Source organism: Hippichthys cyanospilos, chromosome 4, assembly GCF_059441005.1.
Source record: "Hippichthys cyanospilos isolate Australia breed blue-spotted pipefish chromosome 4, RoL_Hcya_1.0, whole genome shotgun sequence".
Taxonomy (NCBI): domain Eukaryota; kingdom Metazoa; phylum Chordata; class Actinopteri; order Syngnathiformes; family Syngnathidae; genus Hippichthys; species Hippichthys cyanospilos.
This window is the reverse complement of record NC_142372.1, coordinates 8073822-8094385: the sequence shown is the minus strand read 5'-3', so window position 1 is coordinate 8094385 and position 20564 is coordinate 8073822. Positions and strand designations below refer to the sequence as shown.

The 20564-nt window shown below is 40.4% G+C and overlaps 1 protein-coding gene across 2 annotated transcripts; it reads left to right on the top strand.

The window, feature by feature from the left end:
• The first annotated feature begins 10623 nt into the window (after positions 1–10623).
• LOC148424460 (uncharacterized) lies at positions 10624–12460 on the top strand. Of its 2 annotated transcripts, none has more exons than XM_088413476.1 (2): positions 10624–10866; positions 11172–12460. In XM_088413476.1, the coding sequence occupies exon 2, from the start codon at positions 11234–11236 to the stop codon at positions 12038–12040; it is 807 nt and encodes a 268-aa protein (XP_088269602.1). In that variant the 5' UTR covers positions 10624–10866; positions 11172–11233; the 3' UTR covers positions 12041–12460. The 2 variants fall into 2 exon arrangements, with proteins under 2 accessions (XP_088269602.1, XP_088269603.1); XM_088413477.1 differs by having other exon boundaries at positions 10624–10878.
• Positions 12461–20564: the final 8104 nt, after the last annotated feature.

The following is a 20564-nucleotide window of genomic DNA, read 5'->3' as shown; positions in this document are numbered from 1 at the left end:
ACACCTTTAAAGGGAAACGCGGGTTTGCGACTAATCCTTGTAGTACTCAAGGGTTGGGATGTGTTCTGAACCCGTTGCTCTGTCCAAAATGACTAACGTGACCGAGGCAGTGCAAAAAGCTAGCGGGGAAAATCTAGAGTCATTGCACCCAGAAGCGAAATGCGGCGGCTTGTCAATGTCAAAGGATTATGTTGTGTGGGGCTAACAATACTAATGGCCCTTCTTTTGCATTATGATAATTGCCAAGACAAAATTGCTGCCTAATTCTTCCCGTTTTCTAATTATTGGACTCTTCAGGGCTAGCAGTCTGCAGGAGCAAAGCATTGGCAGGCAATTAAATTCCCGCAATTATGCCTCTATTGTAAAACACGGCTTTACCGAGAATTTGTAGGGCACAGAGTGATTGCTCGGCTGACGCAATTAAATCCAGGATGAATCTGGTATGAACCTGCGAGAAGATCTTTTAAGTGGAATGGCTGTCGTCGCAGTCAGCAACAGCCAAAATGAAAACAGTAGTGAAGCTTTGGACCCAGTTGTGGCCGCTACCCCCAACTGGTTACCTTGCCCTCACATACTCATTTGCATGAGACATTTAATCCACATAATAATTAGATTACATACCCCAAAACAAAATTTGTTTATTAGAAAAATAATTTTTTGTGCTTAAAACATAATAATCACACCCTTGTAATTATTATGCTTCACTTCATACTTCTTTAAGCAGTAGGCGGGAGACACCCTGAACCGGTTGCCAGCCAATTACAGCGCACACAGAGACAAACAACCATTCATGCACCAAATCACACCTTAGGACAATTTAGTATGTCCAATTTGCTTGCCATGCATGTTTTTGGAATGTGGGAGGAAGCAGGAGTGCACGGTGAAAACCCACACGGGCTTGGGGAGAACATACAAACTCCACACAGGAAGGCCGGAGCCAGCTGGATTCAAACTCGAGTCCCTTTAACAGTGAGGTGAACGTGCTATTCATTGCGCCACCGAACCGCCGTGTGTATTCTTATTGAAAATGGCTGTCATTGAATGACTTAGTTAAAAGCCTTGACAACCTTTCGGTCAACATTATAATTAAATACATTTATCAGGGTTTTGTTCATAAGCAAGCAAAATGTGTCACGTCTGGATTTTTAAGAGTTTTAAACATTTTTTTTTTATTTTTGAGTTAGAAAATTAATTATCCCCCCCCCCCCATAGTTAGTGTTCATAAACTAATTAAAAAAAAAATCTACTTTCGTGAAACAAAAAGTGATAAATCCGTACATTGAAACATCTTAACAATTGAAGCCTTTTTTTCTCGAACGTCAACTTACTCAACATTCTGCACTCTCGCTGGTTCTGACTGCCTGCCCAATCACGCGTGTCCATGTTTTTGTCTTCCATCTGAGTTTAGACACCATATCATTTACTTGGATATTGATTTTTTTTTTTCTCCCTCACTCAAGCCCCAGTGTAAGCTTTTCAACCCTGGCGCTCCCAAAGCCCTTTAACTGTGCTGCACTGGATCAGTGACTTATATTAGACAAATAGAGACAAAGTAGGTGGTCTCTTCGTGTTTCACGCCACCGTCGGATCTCTCATCAACATCCTCCTGTTTTTGTAGTTTTCCAGATGGCCTCACTTCTCTGCATCGCAGCGTTCCTCGCCGGGAACTTCCCAGAGCACACATTTGCATCAGGTCACTGCTCGCTTCCACGAGCGCTATAATCCTGCCGAGCTTGCCACCCTGAAAATGCTCTCTTTGCAAGTACAGCGGGAGGTCGATCACAATCCGTTCCGGGGCGCTGGTCAACCTTTTTTGATTTGTTCACGTTTCAAAACCATTCGTCCCACAGGGGATCAGGGAAATTCAGCAGGTTAGCGCTTCCAAGATCAAATTTTTGCCATTGTAGAACTCTTAACTGTACAGGCAGTGTTTTACACCACATTATTAACTGCCATACACTGTCACCCTTCCACTTATATTGTTTTAATCGTTCTATATTTATTGTCTTAGTCGCATTAAAAGCCATATCGTACTGAGCAGCAGAGGCACCAATGCAAAAGACCTATCGTGAATTATATTTCTGGTATATGGTCGCAATATGCTATTTCTTCGCTTTCCTCAATTGTATCATTTTGCAGTGGCATCACAACCCGCTAAAATGAAAGAAAAATTGAATGAAGAATGAATGAGTAAATAACTAAATAAATTTAATGCTTACAGCTGAAGTCTCAAATGATGCCAGCGAACGCCAATTTTCCTGGGTTTTACCCAAAGTTATTCAAGGCACAGCATCACTGATACTTGTACCAATTTAAATTCATTTAAATAAATGGCAGCTATTTTTGTATAATGTCCACCCATCCCCGCTGGAATATTAAAATAATTGATGTATTAATGTGCATTAAACTCTCAAGTGTTATTTTGTCGACTGTACTGTGTTGAGGCTAAGGCACTCCCAAAAGATCAGGTAGAATAGGTTCCAATTCAGACTTTAATGAGGATAAGGTCAAATAAAATGGATGTTTGCGGATGTGTCTGAAGGTTCTAAATTCTTGTTTCCTTGTCACTGTTCTATTTGTGGACTATGAATTAAACAATCAATGACAATGAACATGTTGATGCTTTTGCTTGAGTTCAAAACTTTAGTATGTGTTTGTTTTAAAGATGCAATGCGGTTGTCTTTTTTTGTTTGTTTCTGTTTGGCGGCAAATTGGGGAATGCTGTAAACTGTGAGAGACTAGAAACAGCTTGAAGTCTCTTCTTTTGAAGGTTTGTTAACTATCTGCCAAACTGCTGCTTCTTGTGAAGATAGTTGTCACAATAAAGCACTTTTATTGTTTGAATGCCAATTTGTATCGCAAGGCGCTACAGTACACCACCTTTGGTTCATTCGATTTTGAAGGTTCCATGGGGAAGCTTGCACAAAATTGAACCGCAAGTAAGATCAAGGGCTCATACGGCGGAGCAATTGCAAATCAGCCAGGGCTGTTGAAAAATTAAAATTCCTCACGGAACAAGAACAGTTTGATTGAAGTGGAAACGTTGACATAATTACTGATGAGAAAATGTATTTATGATGGTTTGGAAGCCACAAAATTTCTGGGAGACAAATTGAGGCTAACAGCTACATAAGAAATGATTTGTAAAATCACAATTTCATGTTTCACCTTTCTGCTATAATGGCATAGATGTTTTCTATTTGTCATCCTAATTTTTATTCTTCTTATTCAGGGACTGATTTTTTTTTTGTCTGCACATGTACAGAGGCACAACAATTCCAAATTGAAAAGAAGAGATGGTGGATTGTTGCTCTGAGGCATTCATTACGAATTTGCCTTCTCACGGTCTATTAATTCACAATATAATTGATCAACATTTTTCTATAGCGTCCATTAACTTTTAGCCTGGGGGCCAGTCAAAACAGGCGCAGACACAAAAGGCCATTATCAGCTGCTGCTGTTCTTGTCAATTGGAATGGCTGTCATTCATCAAACTCACTGCAATAACAAATAAAAACATCTGCAACAGGTTTCTGGTGGGAAAAAATGATTCATGTTGAACTCGAGGAAAAAAAACCTTGCAGAATTGGATATATTTGCCCTCCAGTGGGTAAAGAGTCTGGTGGGTTTGAAGTATTTAATTGTGTATTTAAGCACTGCTTGTAGAGGGAATAAAGATTTTATAATGACAATTTTACCCAAGAGCAGATTATTGCCATTTCCATTGTTTCCAATGAGGATTCAAAATAATCAGAAGGCAGATCAGTATTCGAAAATAGAATGTGACCACTTGTGCCTTCATCTCTTTCATGCTGTCTCATGTTGTGTGTCTTAAGTGAAACTTCCAGCTCGCTGTGTGAGACACATCTGCAATGCAGTGCCGAGGGAATGGTCGCACCCGAGGGAGCAGGGATTCGTGTGTGTGTGTGCGTGCATGTGCGAAAAGTAGGAGTAGACAAGAAAAGGCAAGAAGAAGCAAAAGCGGGTGTTGTCAACCAACAAAATGGATGCTTATATGTAATACAGAGCAGTCATGGTGTTTTTAAGGGTTGAAATTGATTTATGCCATTACAATGCTTTTCAATGTGTTAAAAAAAACGATTTGATGAATTGAGTTAAGAGCTTGATTATGGAATAATTTGTTCTCATAAGTCAAGCTACCACTATGCCATTTGCTGCAAAAACAAGGCCCATTAAAACGTCCAAAAATCAAACACGGCGACCATTTGCACCTCAAAGTGCTGTCACACACAAATGTCGGGGAGGGTCATCCACTCCCGCCTCCCTTGCGCATTATTAATGGCGTCATCATTTTTCCTTCGCTCAACTCTATTTCCCCTCTGATAGCGCGGCCCTGCTTGCTCGTGTTCTGCCATGTTTTTGTAATTGCTCCAACAGCCTTCCTTATGCTGAGTGTATACTTTTTTTTTTTTGTGTGTCCCTATCCCAGAGGCTGTGTGCATATGCAAGTGTGTGTGTGTGTGTGCGTTTGTGTATGTGTGTCGTGACTCCCCTTATTTTGCCACTCCAACCGGGGGGCCGGCTGTGAATTTGTGGGGCAGAACCGAGCTGCGGGGCGAGCGCCACACGGAGTGAAAATGAGCGCCTCCAGGCCACCGTTGTTTGATGACCGTGAAAACACTTGCGGTTAACGCAAAGTGAGTGACCGGCTGTTGGGGTGGGGGGGGGGGGGGGGGGGGGGGGGGTATGTGTGTCTCTGAAGCCTTGACTACGCAGCACAACTATTACACTCAGCAGAGTACAAACAAACAATAAAATGAACGCCTCTGCAGTTCTGTCAGCAAAATAAATCGATATGTGTCAAACCAGTTAGCAATTATGCCCCCCACCCCCCACTACCATTCCAGTTGCGGAATACTTATGTGGCTCAACGTATAGAGTACATCGACTTTTCTCAGTGCAAACTGGTGTCTGCTGTTAGTGTGGAAACCCAGGATTTCAAACTTCTAGTAGGCAAAATATCGGTGAACTAGCAATTGCGCCACAATTTAAAGGACCTGTATCTCTGTATTTTAAATTTTCCACAGGTAAATGTATGCATAGAAATGATGATATCTTACCGATGGCACATTGGCCATTTAATTTGATTTGATTTAATTATGAAACATGATTTTATTTATTTATTTTTGATCGGCATTTCAAAACATCTGCCTCATCGCCAGTCACTTTACTACACGCATACATGCATCTTACAAACACTGCACAGTGCAGGAATGCTGCTAAATACATAATATTTTGCACGATCAACCTCATATATATACAGTTTCTTCCATTCCATCTACTCTATAATATGCTCAGAGTGTAAGTCTATTCATTTATTATTGATTCATTATTACTGACCTATGCTCTATTACTGTTTTTGTTTCATTGTCTACTTTATTATTTACTCATTTATGGAATGTAGTCTGCTCAGGGAAGTGAACAGAATAAGAATTTCATTGCGTAGTATTAGTATGCATATGACAAAAAAACTCTTGAATCTCTCACATTGTAGTTGCAACGCTCCTTCTTGACAAACTTCTGAAGCTGACAGGCCACAAAATAATAACTTGGGAAAAAGCTCAAACTCTAACTTTGCGGAATGTAAACCTATGCACTGCTTTGGTTTCTCCATGCAGTCCTCCGTAAACGGGCCATGTGCTTCCAAACACACCTTTTCGCCATTTCACTTAAAAGAAAAAAAAATGTGATGGATTACTTGGCCAACATTGTGCAAAATCTCTTCTTTGCAACCTAAATGAAAAACTGAAAGTAAAGATGGGCTGCTCAGATAATGTGGGCTTTTAAAATAATACATTTTTCAAAGAAAGAATCGAGCTACTTTAAATTGAAATCGTGTTACTTTAAATTGAATGGAAAATTCTATTCTTTTTTTCCTTTTTTTTCTTTTCTTTTTTTTCCCAAAAATAATGTAAACCCAGCAAAGAGACATTGGATGTACTTTTTACAATTTGACAATTCAAAGGCAATTATGTTTACTTTCAAGTAGAGGACAAAATGAACATTGTGTTATCATTGCTTTACAACTATCTCATGATTAATACTTGTTATTAAAGTCTTTTTTTTATGAAAGCTGTCAAGATGAACAAATCCTTGCTGCTGCTTTCAAGTCTAGCTGAGGTGAGCGAAAACCTTTTGTCTGGTTTTTCTGTACAGTCTCTAAGAACTCAATGTCACAGACATGAACCAAGGTCAGATCAAGTGATGTGTAAGTGCAAAGGAATTGCAAAAGAGCAAGTGACCAAGCGTGAGTTCCCGTCGCAGCCGACATAGCCGCCGTCTCCGACACGGCCACTGACTTTTCCCCGTCATTAAATGAAGGCACTTACAAGGGAGTAAGGGAGGGAGGTGTGGAATGGGGGGGAGAAACTCTTTTCAAAAAGGTCATAACATACCACTTCAGAGCCATGATAGTTTTACAAAACTAAGTGAAGAAGAATATGATAGGAATTGCAAAATCAACCATCTTATAGCCACTGTGAAGATGTTAGCTTCTTGGATTAGCCTCCTATTGATTAGTTAGAAATTTGTGGCACTTTATTTGCATCGTCGGAGTGGTGTTGTACATTGAGTACATTTGCTTTTCTTATTATTCAGAGCCTGTTTTTTTGCGATATTTATCACTTTTGATTAAAAATAAATAAATACAAAATTCTATCTGTAGCCTCTTCTGCCAGGATTCTAGGAATGAAGAGCAGCTGTGCGATTTGAAAGAAACAAGCCGAGGTTTAGAAGGGGTCCCCAACCTTTTTATCACCACGGACCAGTCAACGCTTGTAATGTTTATTGTGGACCGGGGGAACTCACCATTTTCGACAAACTAATGGGAGCCCTCAGATTGTTGAGGCTGACGCCTCAAAATGTACGAAAGTGGACACAAATTACATTACAATTAAATCATGTAACTGACTTACAAATGCTTTTAATTTCAATACAAAACTGTAATTAGATGCAAATGAGTGATTAACAATGCAAACCTTTGCATATACTAACATATACCAAAGGGAAATACTTGGCACAAACGAATATGCTAACGGACTAAACCCATACATGGCAACACTTTATAACATGCTGAAGATAAGAATAAACATTAGCTAGCATGTTATCCACAGTCACATGTTGGATCAACAAACTAATGTTGGGCATATCATCATAAATTACTTTCTTATAAAGAAAGTAGAACTTATAGACACTAGACGACAGTGACTGCCACACCCTGTTCTTTCTAAGTACAAAATGTAACAATCAACAGCAGCCAGATGGAGCGCCAAAAAACAAAGATCAAGCCAAACAAAGCAATAATTAATGCATGTTTAAAAGGTAAAATCCGCTCCAAAACATTATTATTTTGGTGTGCCGCCCATTCGGCTCTGTACCAGTTGATCCACGGCCGCGAACCAGCAGTTGGGAACCTCTGGTTTAGAGTACATCAGTGAGTTTTTCTGTTAAAACCAGAGCGCGCTTTCTCTAATGCGGAGACTTTGTTCATTAATCATGTTCCAGACGCGACAAGCAGTAAACTACGCGCCGTGATGATGTGGTAAATACCGATGATTACAGAGCAGTTTTCATCATCAATTTAAAGCTCTCTGTGGTTAAATTAGACTTCTCTCACCCGCTGCCCTCCTATATTTGTACCCCCCCACCCCCCAGCAACCTCCCCACTGCTATACTCATGCACACACACGCTTTATTACGCAGTGACATTACCACATCCCTGTAGGCAGCTGTGCATCTCCGTATGACTGATGAGAGTAATTTCTCCCAAACAACAGAATGATCACTTTGGTGGCGAGCACTTAAAAACACTCCCTCCTCCTCCTCCTGTCCTTGCTCTTGTGTCTTCTTTTCAGCGGGGAAAAATAAAAGGCAACAAAGACTTCTTCTCCTCCAATGAAAACTCATTGATGTGAAATTATTCCTCATGTTCTAATAATGCTAACAACCCTTTAAAACAACTTCGGGATGAACGACCACATTTAATGCCGGGCAACCTTGTTTGTTTATGAGCAACAGTCTAGTACGGCAATCATGTTACCACGGCAAATGTTATTTTTTAGTAGTAGTAGTAACGGAAGTAGAAATAGAGGTACCAATAAAATACATGATGTCAGTTTGCTACAACTGGGAATGAATGGTTTTAAACAACCACCAAGCAGCCGATTCAACAATATTTCATGAGTCTGCATTACAACAATATTGACAATAGTACATACTGTACATATGGTTTGAGTCGTCTGTTTGGTGGCCAGTGAAGTCAAAACGAAGACAGTTGGAGGTGACCAGGTAGAAGGTCAAGTGATTCCCTTATTAGCATAGATCCCACACAACACACAAGCCTGTATATTAGTCTCATATAGCCGTCTGGGCATCACTGTTTACCGGGAGATATACTGTGCGGAAGGGTAGTTAGGACTCGTCTGTCTCTTTCTCGGCCTTATAGGTTCAGCCTCAGTGGGCTGTCCTCACACATTCTCCCATCTGTCAGTCACACGAAGAAAAAAACAAATCCACCTGTCCGCTGAGCTGATTAGGTGGACGCCACAACTGTCTGGGCCTGTCTAAGGCGCCTGAAGCGAGTCGGGCAGCGCCACCCACTGGTGATGGAAAGCCCATTAAGATTCCTAGATGCCCTTCATCCATCTATGAGAAGAAGAAAGATTGTTACTGTAAAGATTATTTGAGCATGGAATGCCCTGTGATTTCTGTGATTTTATCACTAAAGTGAAAAGTGCTCTCCTTCTGCTCAATTAGCATTAGCAGTCTTCCTTTTTTTTCCTTTTTTTAAGTTGTATATTGCTTATATTGAGGGACAGTGGTTGGGGGGAATTAATGGACAGGAAATTAAAACAACATTTTCCATTTTCCACTTGATGTGTTTGTAATATTTCAGATGAGGCTGAAATTTTTGATGGCAAGAATAAGCCACAAATCCTAATTGGAGCAGCCAACGTCAAAAAAGTCCCGGGTTTCCCCGGGAAAATTTAAGCCTGGTCATCAAGGTCAAACTTCATGGTCAAGATTACATGAAAGATATTGCATCTTAATTGTCGCTTGTCAGACATGTATGGCATTACTTGCCAGTCGTAAAGCAAAACCCAAGAGACCGTTGCCAGTATTGAACACCATCACAAAACCGATACCTTGAAACCAATACGTGCCCAATACCTGCCCATGTCTATCTGCAAACAATAAACAAGCATACACTAAGCATAGACTAAGAAACAAGCATTTTCATAAGGTGAGGATGAGAAAGCACTGATACACAATCTAAAATATTATATGTACGTATTTACGTCCCACCAAAATGAATATTGTTCACTGGTTTTATCACCAAAGCCCTTCATGAACCCGATGCCACCAACTCTTTGCCAATGCAAGGCAAGGCAGTGATGACAGGTGCCTGGGGCGAACATTTATCATTATACTGTAAAGAAATGCTATGCAAATTCAAACACTGCTTTGTTGACTCATAAAGGTTATTAGATTTGTGGTTCGGCTCTGGGTTGACATAAAAGTTGAACAATATAGTGCACTGGCACCAAAGGCTACGCAAGCTGTTCAAAAAAGTTGCATAGTAAAAATGTTTTGTTTTTCAAAACCAGAAAATTGTGGGTGTTGAACCTGCCAATCAGCAAAAGTGTGGTTGCTGAAGCGATACACCAGTACATAACTCTAACATCAGCTAAGTGTCCACACGGAGGACCACTGAGCCATATCAATTGGCATGTAAAATCGAGTGATGGGCAGTTGACAGCCGACAAAAAACAAAACAAAACGGAAGCATACATTGCAAAAATCTTAAATATAATAATTGTTTCACAAAGCAAAAGCAAATAGTAAATTTATAATTTTGAATCAAGTTTAGCTTTCATACTGAAGATAAAGATATCAGCTAAAGATATCAGAGAATTTGACCAGTCAAAAGGCTAGAATTCTGAACATTTGGACAATTTTAGGTCTCCAAATGATTGATTACCAAAAATAACATCTGATGAATTTGGTAAGAGATTAGTTGTCGATTAATTGTTGAACCTCCAGATGGAGTTGAAAAACGATGGACCAAGTCTTACCATGATAGAAATGAAGAAAACAAGTCACAGTGGGGTTACTTGATGAGCTAAAAGCTTTCTTATGATTTTCTCATTTTCCAATGTCCCATAATCAAAATTCATATTTGCCATTGTTTTGGGGGTGAAGAAAGTCCTGCCTCAAATTAAAAGAAAACTTTTGTGCTGTGCAGCTGACTAACAGTTTGAAGTAATATGTATTCAGTTACAAAGCAGCCAATTCAAGCCATTGTTTTGCTGAACTTTTTTTTTTTTTAAAGTTTGACAGCTATTCGGGTGCTCAGATTAAATCAGTGATGTACGTTAAAAGTGGCATGTCCTCTAAAGAGATTGACAAAGTTGCTGTAAAAATGTGTGGCAATTCTTAAAGAGACCCAGTGAGCTAATACGGCAGAGGAGGGGACAGCATTCTGGATGGAAGCTAAATCGCCCTGCGCCTTTAAGAGGGCCACCCCTCACCCCCCTTCCCCATGCACCCCCATCCCCACTCAGCCACACACACACACACACACACACACTCCTGTGAGCATTTCCGAGGCAGCTCCTGTCCCTCATGTCTCTTTGTGGGGAGCCACAACGTACTTCCCGCGGCATCAATGGAGACGAGGGGTGAAACGGTCTGGGGAAGTCTACGCAACTCCGCTAACTGACTCGTGCCAGAGTGAAAAATGCTCAAAAGTGCAAAATTAGATGGTGGAACTTCTGAATGGGACTGAAAGGAGAGGTCACTTCTGAGTTGAGAGCGACTCCTCTGGACTGGACTGCTTGAGGAAAGGTCAATTTTTTTGTAAGTTGTTATATGCGGTAGCTACTGCAGGAAAACTGAATTTAAACGAACAATATAGGCTATTTTCATTATCGTTATCTGTCCCCGAAGCGCTTTTCAAATGCTATGAAATGAAGACTCTCTTTAAAGAACGTCTTGAATGGTCCCGGCAGCGCTTTTGATTCACTAGCCGGGCGTTTATCTTAATTCTCCAGCTCTTTCGGAGAGCCTGCATTAAAGCCCGTGTTGATATCGCTCTTAAGGGAGAAGAGGGTAACGTTTCTTTTATGAAGTCTGTTTGTAAAACTTTACAGCTGTCAGAAGGAGGACGAGTCGAGTCGTTTGCCATGAGGGGAAAGTAAACGAATCTGGAGCCATGTTCACGGGAGACGGCGTGGTCAGTGGCCAGTTCCTGACCAGTGGTGCATTCAAGACCCATCAGGGACTGGAAATTAATGCGTCGACTCAGATGGAGAATGGGCAACACTTTGGGACCTTTTCTCCATATCACAGTCAGATATGCACCAATGTCAGCTTGCCGAAAGTGGAGGCGTTTAAACCGGCACCCCAACCAGCGCCTCCGGCGGCACTCAAACTAGGGCAGGAAGGCTTCAAAAAAGTCTGCAGAACTGAGGAGCACAGTCCGTGCCCTTTCCCAGGACTCGCTTCGGGGGTACTGGAGATGCGCGTTAAAGAAGGGAGTAAGATCCGCAACTTAATGGGCTTCGCCATGGCAAGGATGCAAGGCGAGAAAGGACTCTGTGACGGGGGACAGGGTGGACTCCGACAGGTGGTCTTCACCGGGTCGGGCCGCGCCGTCACCAAGACCATCACGTGTGCCGAGATCATGAAGCGCAAAGTGGGCTCTCTGCATCAGCTGACCAAACTGCAGTACAAAGTGGTGAAGGAGGTGTGGGAGAACACGGAGGGGGGTACGGCAGAGATGACCGTGCACAGGACGGTGCCCTCCATTAGCATTCTGCTCTCCAAAGACCTCCTGGACCCTCGGGAGCCGGGCTATCAACCCCCGGAGACTCTGGGCACACTGTGGGAGGACAGAGATGAACCTGCCGTGCCGTCCGCGTTCAAAAGACCTCCGGAGGCGCTGACGTTGAGCAATTTGCCGCACTGTAAACGCGTGTGCTCAGGTGAGGGGGTCTCCAGGACGCCCTTCCTGCACTGACTGGATGTCAAACAAAAGCGTTCGTCTGGCACTGCCCTCCACTTGAGCACAATAGCGAGACAATCAGAAGAGTCACCGGGACAGAACAGCGCTCCGGCAAAAATGTTAACTACCGAGTGTAGTCTGCCTGGGATGGTAAAAGCTTGCCTTCTGTACTTAGAATTGGGAGAAAACCTTGAACACGACTGCTTTACTTTTATGATCGAAAACAAGCTATGAACTGCAAAGATTTAAAAAGTGGGATTTCCATGTATTTTTGTTTCATCCTAGATTTAGGAACGACAACACAGCTGATAACCATTGATTATATTTTATTTAATATTAACATTCTTAGTGTTTTGTCTCCTCTTCGCTTCTTTTTTTTACTGTGTTGAATGTTGAAATTGCCAGACGATATTCATTAAAAACCATGAAAATGCACGTTTCTGCACAACCTTTTTTTTTTTTTTTACACAATGCAACATAAAAAAATGCATTGTTGTGTAATATGCCTTTATACTAACAGACTACCTTTTGTCCACAAAACTGTAACTTTTCCCCATTCAGTGCAGAGAGCAAATTATGACAGTTTTGAACAAAGTAATCATCAAAATAAAGTGTGCGTGTGTGCACATTTGGATGTGGGGGAAAAAAAAAAGAATTCAATTGAAATCAAATTCAAAATATGCCATTGCTCAATTTTAGTTACCTCGGGAATTTATTATTGGCTTATTAAAATGTACTCCCCGATGATACTTTGGCTGTGCTAAATTAATTTGAATAGCTCACCCTCACCCTAACCTTCATTTCAAATGTATTTTTTTTAACTTTTAGCTGAGTATTATTTGTCCTCCAGATGGTGCTATTTTTCTCTATTGAAAGCATGTAGCAAAATGTGACTGTGTGCACTTGTGTCAACAACAAATGTAAATTATTATCCATGTATTTATTTATTTAGATAAGCAGCTAAGACAGGAGTCCACAACCTGTGGCTATTTAACGCAGCCATATTGGTTCCCGGGAGTTTTTTCAATTATGTATGCAATTGGGAAAAAAACAACAACTCACTTTTAATGCCTAGTGGAGTCTGAGACTCGCAGCGACTGCCGATCATTTTCACAAATGCAAGATGGCATTTGGAGCGCTACTTTTTACACCTGATGCCGCCTGGCATTTTTCAAAATAAACGTTGGCCACTGCTAGGCGTCTCGAGCGGCGTTCTCAAAGCATTCTCAGTCTCTAAACGTGTATGGCATAACTCTAAACAAATATTGATTAGCATTGTATGATCTCATTTGCTTGCCATGAAACCCAAAGGAAAAAAAAGGACCATATAGAACAGATCTTTCAACAGTTGTTGAACCGAATCGTTTGCTTTTATTGCCAATATGGAAGGATTACCTGCATGTTTGCTTTGCAATGACAAGTTGTCACAAAAACATCTTACATCCCGGATGTTGAGAAGCTGTCCAGCGATGTCCAAAAACAGAAGTCATATTAAACGGGTAAGAGCACAATCCTGTTATAGGCACATATTTACGGTAGTAACATAATACAGTAATACTGTAATGAAAGTTAAACTTAAAGCAGTTTTGTTTTCTCCAGCATGAAAAAATAAGCATTTAATCATGAAAGCTCAATATTGTAGCCCACATAGTCACTTTGATAGTAGGCCAATATAGAAACTTACAGCATGTGTTGCCTTCATTATAAGGTTTAGATAAGGCGTTCAAATTGTTTGTGGCTCCAGGCAGATTTGTTTTTTTTGTCATCTGGCAATATGGCTCAGACCATATTTATTCATTAATTTCCAAAGAGTTTTGTTCATTTCTACCCAACGCTATTATGATTGTGTTGAAGGAATTTACCACCAGATGGTGCTACTTTTCCTCATTAAAAGCATGCAGCAAAACGTGACTGGTGACTAGGGGTCAAACTCCAGTTCTCCAGGCCCGGTATCATGCATGGTTGCGATGCTTCTCTCCCAAAGACACCTGATTCAAAAAATTAAGATCATTTTCAAGGAGGGAGAAATCTGGAAAACATGCAGGATACCAGCTCTCGAGGACTGGAGTTCGACAACTTTTTTGCAAGGGTTCCTTTATACTGAAATGATGTGTGTCTATACGGATTATTGTATGTCAAAATAATGTGTGTGTGTATGCATGCATGTGTGTGTGTGCATGTACGGTTGGGTGAACAGCAGCTGCCACCCACTGATGACAATGCAAATCTCTTTTTATTTGTCTCAGTTTTAAATGCTATTTTAGCCCCTTATGGAAAATCCTACGCTGTATTTTATCTCCGCTCGACTGAATGTGCGTAGCTGTGATTGAAAAGAAAACCGGCTTGCCGATCTTTTTGATAAGCACGATGGCGGTAAACTTTTTGGACGTGGCGTAGAAAAAGCTGATTTAATGACAAAGCTGTTGATAAGGCGCAGCTCCTCTGCCCGCCCCAGCCTGGCAGAAGAGCCTGAGGGTTGGTGGGGGGTGCGGAAATACAGGCAGCGATTATCATTAAGATAACAACATAACATCGCGCAACACAGAGGAGGAAAGGATTAAAACTTGGGTTGACAGTGGTTCACGCTGCACTCTTCCTGAAAAGTATGTAACACATTATTCCCCCCACTACCACTTTGAGCCTCGGGGTCTACATGCATGTCTTCTGAAGAAGGTGTGTTCTAATTATATTTCTTAAAGCAACGCCTTAAACAAAAACAATTGATTCTGAAAGGGAGATTTTATCCTAATCAACGAGTTATTTTTCTACTTAATCTACCGTGCCTTTTGGGGATAATAGCCTAGACAAGTGGAAGCGTGTCTGAAGCCGTTTGCCATTGATCTTAATGAAAATCTGCAAACGCAGATGTCAGCATGCTTAAGTAAATTAATCAAAGTGACTCTGCGTAACCGCGGCGACAAATCTACTCTGCATACAAAAAAGGAAAGAAGTGGCCGCATTTTCCACCGGATTCTTTTTCAAAGCCCCTTCATCACATTTCAACCAGTGGTCGGTGGCGGTTGCCCCGACAGTCCAGGAGCCAAACATAACGATTAACCTTGCGCTAAATCCCATTTGAAAAAAATAAATGAATAAAATTGGCGGCAGGCTGAAGAAGAAACGCTCCCACTGCAAGGCGCTTACGTGGGAAGCGAAACGACGCGTCCTCGAAACTAGCCGGAAGGTTATCGCGGCAGGGTCGCCCGTTATCACGCGGCTAACAGCTTTCATCCCAGAGCCTACAGGACAGTCGCTGTGCAACGCAGGTCAAAAAGATATTCCCTAATCGACCCGCATCTGCTATCTGGGAATTCTGGTGGGCCCAGTGTAAAATGCGAAGGGGTGGGGTAATTAGAGGTAACGGTGGAGTGAGAGCGCAGATAAAACATTGTGACAAAAGTATTATCCTGGAGCCAAATTCAATGTGGCTGTGAAGAAATTGCAGAGGAGTCAACAAAGTAGCAATGTGGACAAGGTTATTCACACAAACCTGAGAGTCTATTTCAGACAGATTATTTGTTTTCTAAGTCAACATGGATTTGGGGGAGATGCGGGCCCTCGTCCAACGCAACAGGAGTACTGTATACGTGGTAAATAGAGTATCGTCTGAATGAATGAACGAAGCTTTGACAGGGCGAATGCCGTCACGCATCATTTCTGCAGCTGATGCGATGCATGTAGAGTTTATAGTAAATGTTAATTTTTCACCAATGGTCCCTAGTTGGGCTTTTCCACAACATTGCAAAACAGTACAAATATTATGTATACAAACATAAAAAAACACAAAGAAACTACAAGAACAGGAATAATCCTATATTCCATCAAATGTTCATTCTGTAGAAGCGTTACAGTAAAACATACAATATTTTAAAAGAACAAAGCCAAAACATACAACTTCATCGTTGCCTGGGCTATTTACAGATGAGTGAAGTCTGATTTTCCTTTAGCCAGATTTTAGTTTTGGAAGTGAAAGTCCAACATTGATTGCGTTTCTGAAGGCAGTGTGTTACAGAGCTAACTGTCCAAATTTGTTCTGCAGAGATGGATTTTGCAGTTTTCTCGAGCTGAGATTTTGGAAAGGGCCAAACAGGAAAAAGAATGTGATCTACATCTAGATTTACAAATAAGAAGTACTCAACGGACAAGATTGCTTATTGACTCGATGAATGCAAAAGACAAAACGAACAAACATTTCCGTCTTGTTCATTGTTACTACAACATGTACAAATATATAGGATTGTTTGAGTCACAACTCTATCACTTCACTCAAAAGTTAAAATGAATATTGTACATGTATTCACCCATTGTAAATGAAGCATGTAATAAAGTGTTATCCGCACAAACTATCCACAAATAGAGCTTGGTTTGTTTCCGGATATTAAGAAAACTTTTTTTTTTTTAAAGTGAGTAGTCCCCACCAAGCGCTGTTTGACCTTCCAGGGTCTTCATAGCATGGCATGGCCGAGCGAAGACGCATTTAGTGGGCAAGGGTGTGTGGCATTGTTGTGGTGACACGGTGCGGCATGGCGGTGGAGCAAACACACATTACGTGCAATCTGCGGGAAAGTACAGTGTGTAATCCACTGCGTTGTTCCTGCAGTTTGCATTTTGTCTCTGTGTCCAGCAAGAGGGCAATTAGCCATTGCTTCTCGATTAGCTTGTTTGTTATCCCTAAGTTGTGTGACTTCACGTGCTGTTTTCATTCATGCTTGTCAAATGAAGGATGACCAAAATTTTTCGACCCTGTATCAAACGCACATTTTTTTTTTTCTGATAGCTGAGGACATGAGCGGTAAATCTTGCACAGTGTTTAAGCGTGGCTCAAGCTATGGCACATCTTGGAGCCAGTTCAGCTCAGGCTCGGTTGTTGTGTGTGTATATATATATATATATATATATATATATATATATATGTACTATATATATATATAGACAATGCAAAATGGTGTTGCAAGAAATTTAAGTTTAAAAAATATAATTTTAACTTTTTTTAACATATTTGAAAGAATATTTCCACAAATATTCATATTGTATGTAGTGAATCTTCATATTTTCCATTAGGCACACAAAAATCACCCTGTATGTGTACCTTATCTGTTATTGCTGAAAACAGTATCACTTCACTGTTTTAATGTTCTGAACGCCATGTTCTTTTGGTGCCAAACAAGAGAAGGAGTATCGGTAGTGAGGCCAAAACAGTGTCCAAGCACTTGTGGCATCTTTAGGCAACACTAAAAAAATTTGGGTGAGCACCAACTACTTGCAGATTTGCATGAACCCTTAAACTTTAGTAGGCCCGAGCTCTAACAATAACGAAAAAAATAGGAATGCCAAACATTCATTTAAAAATGTGTATTATTGTGTTTGGGTCTAAAAATGCCTGTTGTGTGGCAAAATATTACTAATACCTTACAAGAACAATACACCACAATAATAAACATTATTAGTTTTACGACTGACCCGTCAAAGATTTCTCCGGAGCGGATGCATAAGTTTAACATTGTGTTTACAAAAGAAAAAAAAATGCATATGCTTTGAATGCCAATGAGCTCATTTTGAGTTAACATAATGAAAGTGTCGGTAGTCATTCTTTCGGTCGCTGCCTCGGATGAGAGTGAGGTCTCGCGGCTGGCGTGGGAGTTTGCTATCTGGCAGCCTCCAGATGGCTCCGTCTTCTCTTATCTAGAAGAATGGGGGTGCTGCCTCAATTTTTCAAGCCACCTTATCTGGGAATCCTTTTAAATTTAATATTTACCGAGGCCTATGTTTTGTGCCAAAGTGGAGTCGACAATGCTCTCATCGGTTGTGTAGTTCTGTTGTTTTTTTGTTCAATTTTAAGAGTATGTGTGTGTGTGTGTGCATATGGGGGGGGGTGTGATTGATTACGTGACAGAGACCAGAAAAATAGAAGCGGAAGAAATGCTGAACAAGATGAATAAGGCGACAAAACGAAACATTTCATTTATGGCTTTGCATTAAACACAAACTGAAGACGAGTATGACAAGTAAACACCGCTTTCAGGTTAAAAATGCATGGTAATGCATTGCCTTACCCTCATTTATAACGAGTAAAATATTACTATTTTTTTGTGTGTAATGCATTACACTACTGCGTTACAGCAAAAAGTAATGCATTACAGTCATTAAATTACTTTTGTAATGATTTACTCCCAACATTCTTTGCATATGAGCTAATAGGAGACCACCTGCTAAAAATACTAACTTTACAGGCGTGCAAGAAAAGGATTAAGAACCAAGAAACTATGTCGAAGACAAATAATAAAAAAAATAATTGGATGAAAAGATTTGATAGTTAATAGACGACTACACACACACACACACACACAAGATCTTTCTGACACTTTTGGATATTTGAACACACTTCCGGGTCGTATTGACCCAGCGGGTGAGGGTTAGCATCAGCATGCCATGTTAAATCCATTGGGGACATACAGAACATAATTCGGGTCATAACATTTTTGGGTCGACGAACCCTAACCCTCTAAACTTGGTCATTATGTTGATACTTGAAGAGAGGTTTTTTGATGTGGTATAAAAGGTTGGAAAACTACTAGGCCAGTGCATGTGTTAGTCTAAATAAGGTAGAGCTAACTATTATTACTTGATATTTTCTGCTCATGATAACTTGGTCAGTGCAGTGTCAAGACAGCATTTAATACAAAACAAATGCATAATTAAATTGATCTGGGCTCACCAGGTCAATGAGGTGTCTCAGGCTAGTTCTGAGTCCACCTTATAATTCCATAATTAACAAAACCTTTAATATCAAAGGTGATAAAATGTTAGTCACTTACGGCATTCTGTGAATAATGAATCTGTTTAATGGGTGGAATCAAATGGATTACATTAATCCCTCAGTTATTGGAGATTTTAGGAGAACACTTAAGCAGCAACTGAAACGTCTTATTGTAACTAAAGGACTATCGGCATAAACGAGCAGCTCCTCCTTGGCAAAGTGTCCGCGAATGTTCTTTTCATTTTGAATGAATATAAATAAATAAAATAATAAAGCCTCCACGCTGGATTAATCAGTGCGGCCGAGGATGTAATTGCAGTGCTGGAGTCAAAAGCTGTAAGTGCAGATAATGAACACATGGCCATGAGGCTGCCAACATCCAGGGCAGAAGAAATGACAAGTTACAAAACTGTGACTTCAGCATTATTTAAAGCCTCACTAGGAAATGAGGGCACTTTGAAATTACTTTCAACAACAGGCCATTATTCCAGGCGAATGTTACTTCCTCTCAATAGTGACCAAATGAAAATAAACTAAGGCAATCCTATATGGTGAAACTTCAGATTAGACGTATAACTTCAATATTTTACTTTGTTTACTTGACCACGTTTTTTTTTAATATCCAAAGCGTGCAGTAACACTACATGTGACAAGTTATGGCAATGGTTACTTCACGCAAAGTCTTTTCACCTCAATTGCCCCAAAACAAACAATACAAATGACTCGCTTTTGATGTGTAGCAGGAACCTGCACTGAGAGATGCTAACTATTATGGAAAATATGGTTAGTGTAAAAGCGCAATAGAAATGCGATAACTGTCGCTTATGTTAATAAAATAATAAATAAATAAATAAATAAATCAATCAATAATTCCTTGACCAAAGCTGACTGTTGTATATTGCTGCTCTCTGGTGGACAGGATTCAAAAATCTACAGCTGAGACGTTTTCTCCTCGTATGATGGCGACATTATTTTAGAACATATATTGCATTAATATGCTTATACTAAAACAAAACAAAAAAACGTATTGCATGAAATTAGAATGGTCAAAATGCGAGAGACAACATTTTCGAAATGAAGTCCTGGTTGCGTGTGGCTTGAAAACTAAAAACCCTTGTTTGGTTTTAGTGTGGCAGATAAACGAGCTCTAATCAGATTTATGATAAAAATCACATCTTAATATGGGCACCATATTCGCATATGCAGTATCCGCTTTTATTTGACGAATATATTTTTCAAATGTATATAATTTAAATCCACTGATCAACTACAAACATAACCGCATGCGCTCTTGCATTAAAAATAACAAACAAAAGATACAATTGCTGAACAGCAAAACAAGACCAAAAGCAAGAATTCATTGTGTTTTCACAAAAGTCAAATGTCATTAAATTCCTCAAATTGTCTGACTCACTCACCTGCCACTTGGCCCCTCGTGAGCCGAGTCATCTGCAACTTGTCCAACTAAGGAACCGTATGCATTTCTAATATTCTTAAGCGATATCCATCTGTTTTCAAACTTAGTAAGTAAACTGTCAAGGCGGTTGTGATGGGGAAAAATTGTTTGTGTATTTTTGAGATCTGTGTTGTAGAGGCCATACCGCGCTCTTCTTCATTCTAGCCTCCATGTTGGAAACGATGAGGTCTGACCCGCTGTGGTCCAAACCGGTAATGCATCTCTGCTATACAGTACTGCATTTTTAATGTTATTCTTATTTTATTGTTACAAACCCATGGCACGGAGGGTGGATTATCCAGCTTTAATAATCTATCTAAGATATC

Bases quoted from the DNA above. Each gene is read 5' to 3' on its own strand.
- LOC148424460 (XM_088413476.1), top strand. From the start codon at position 11,234: ATGTTCACGGGAGACGGCGTGGTCAGTGGCCAGTTCCTGACCAGTGGT.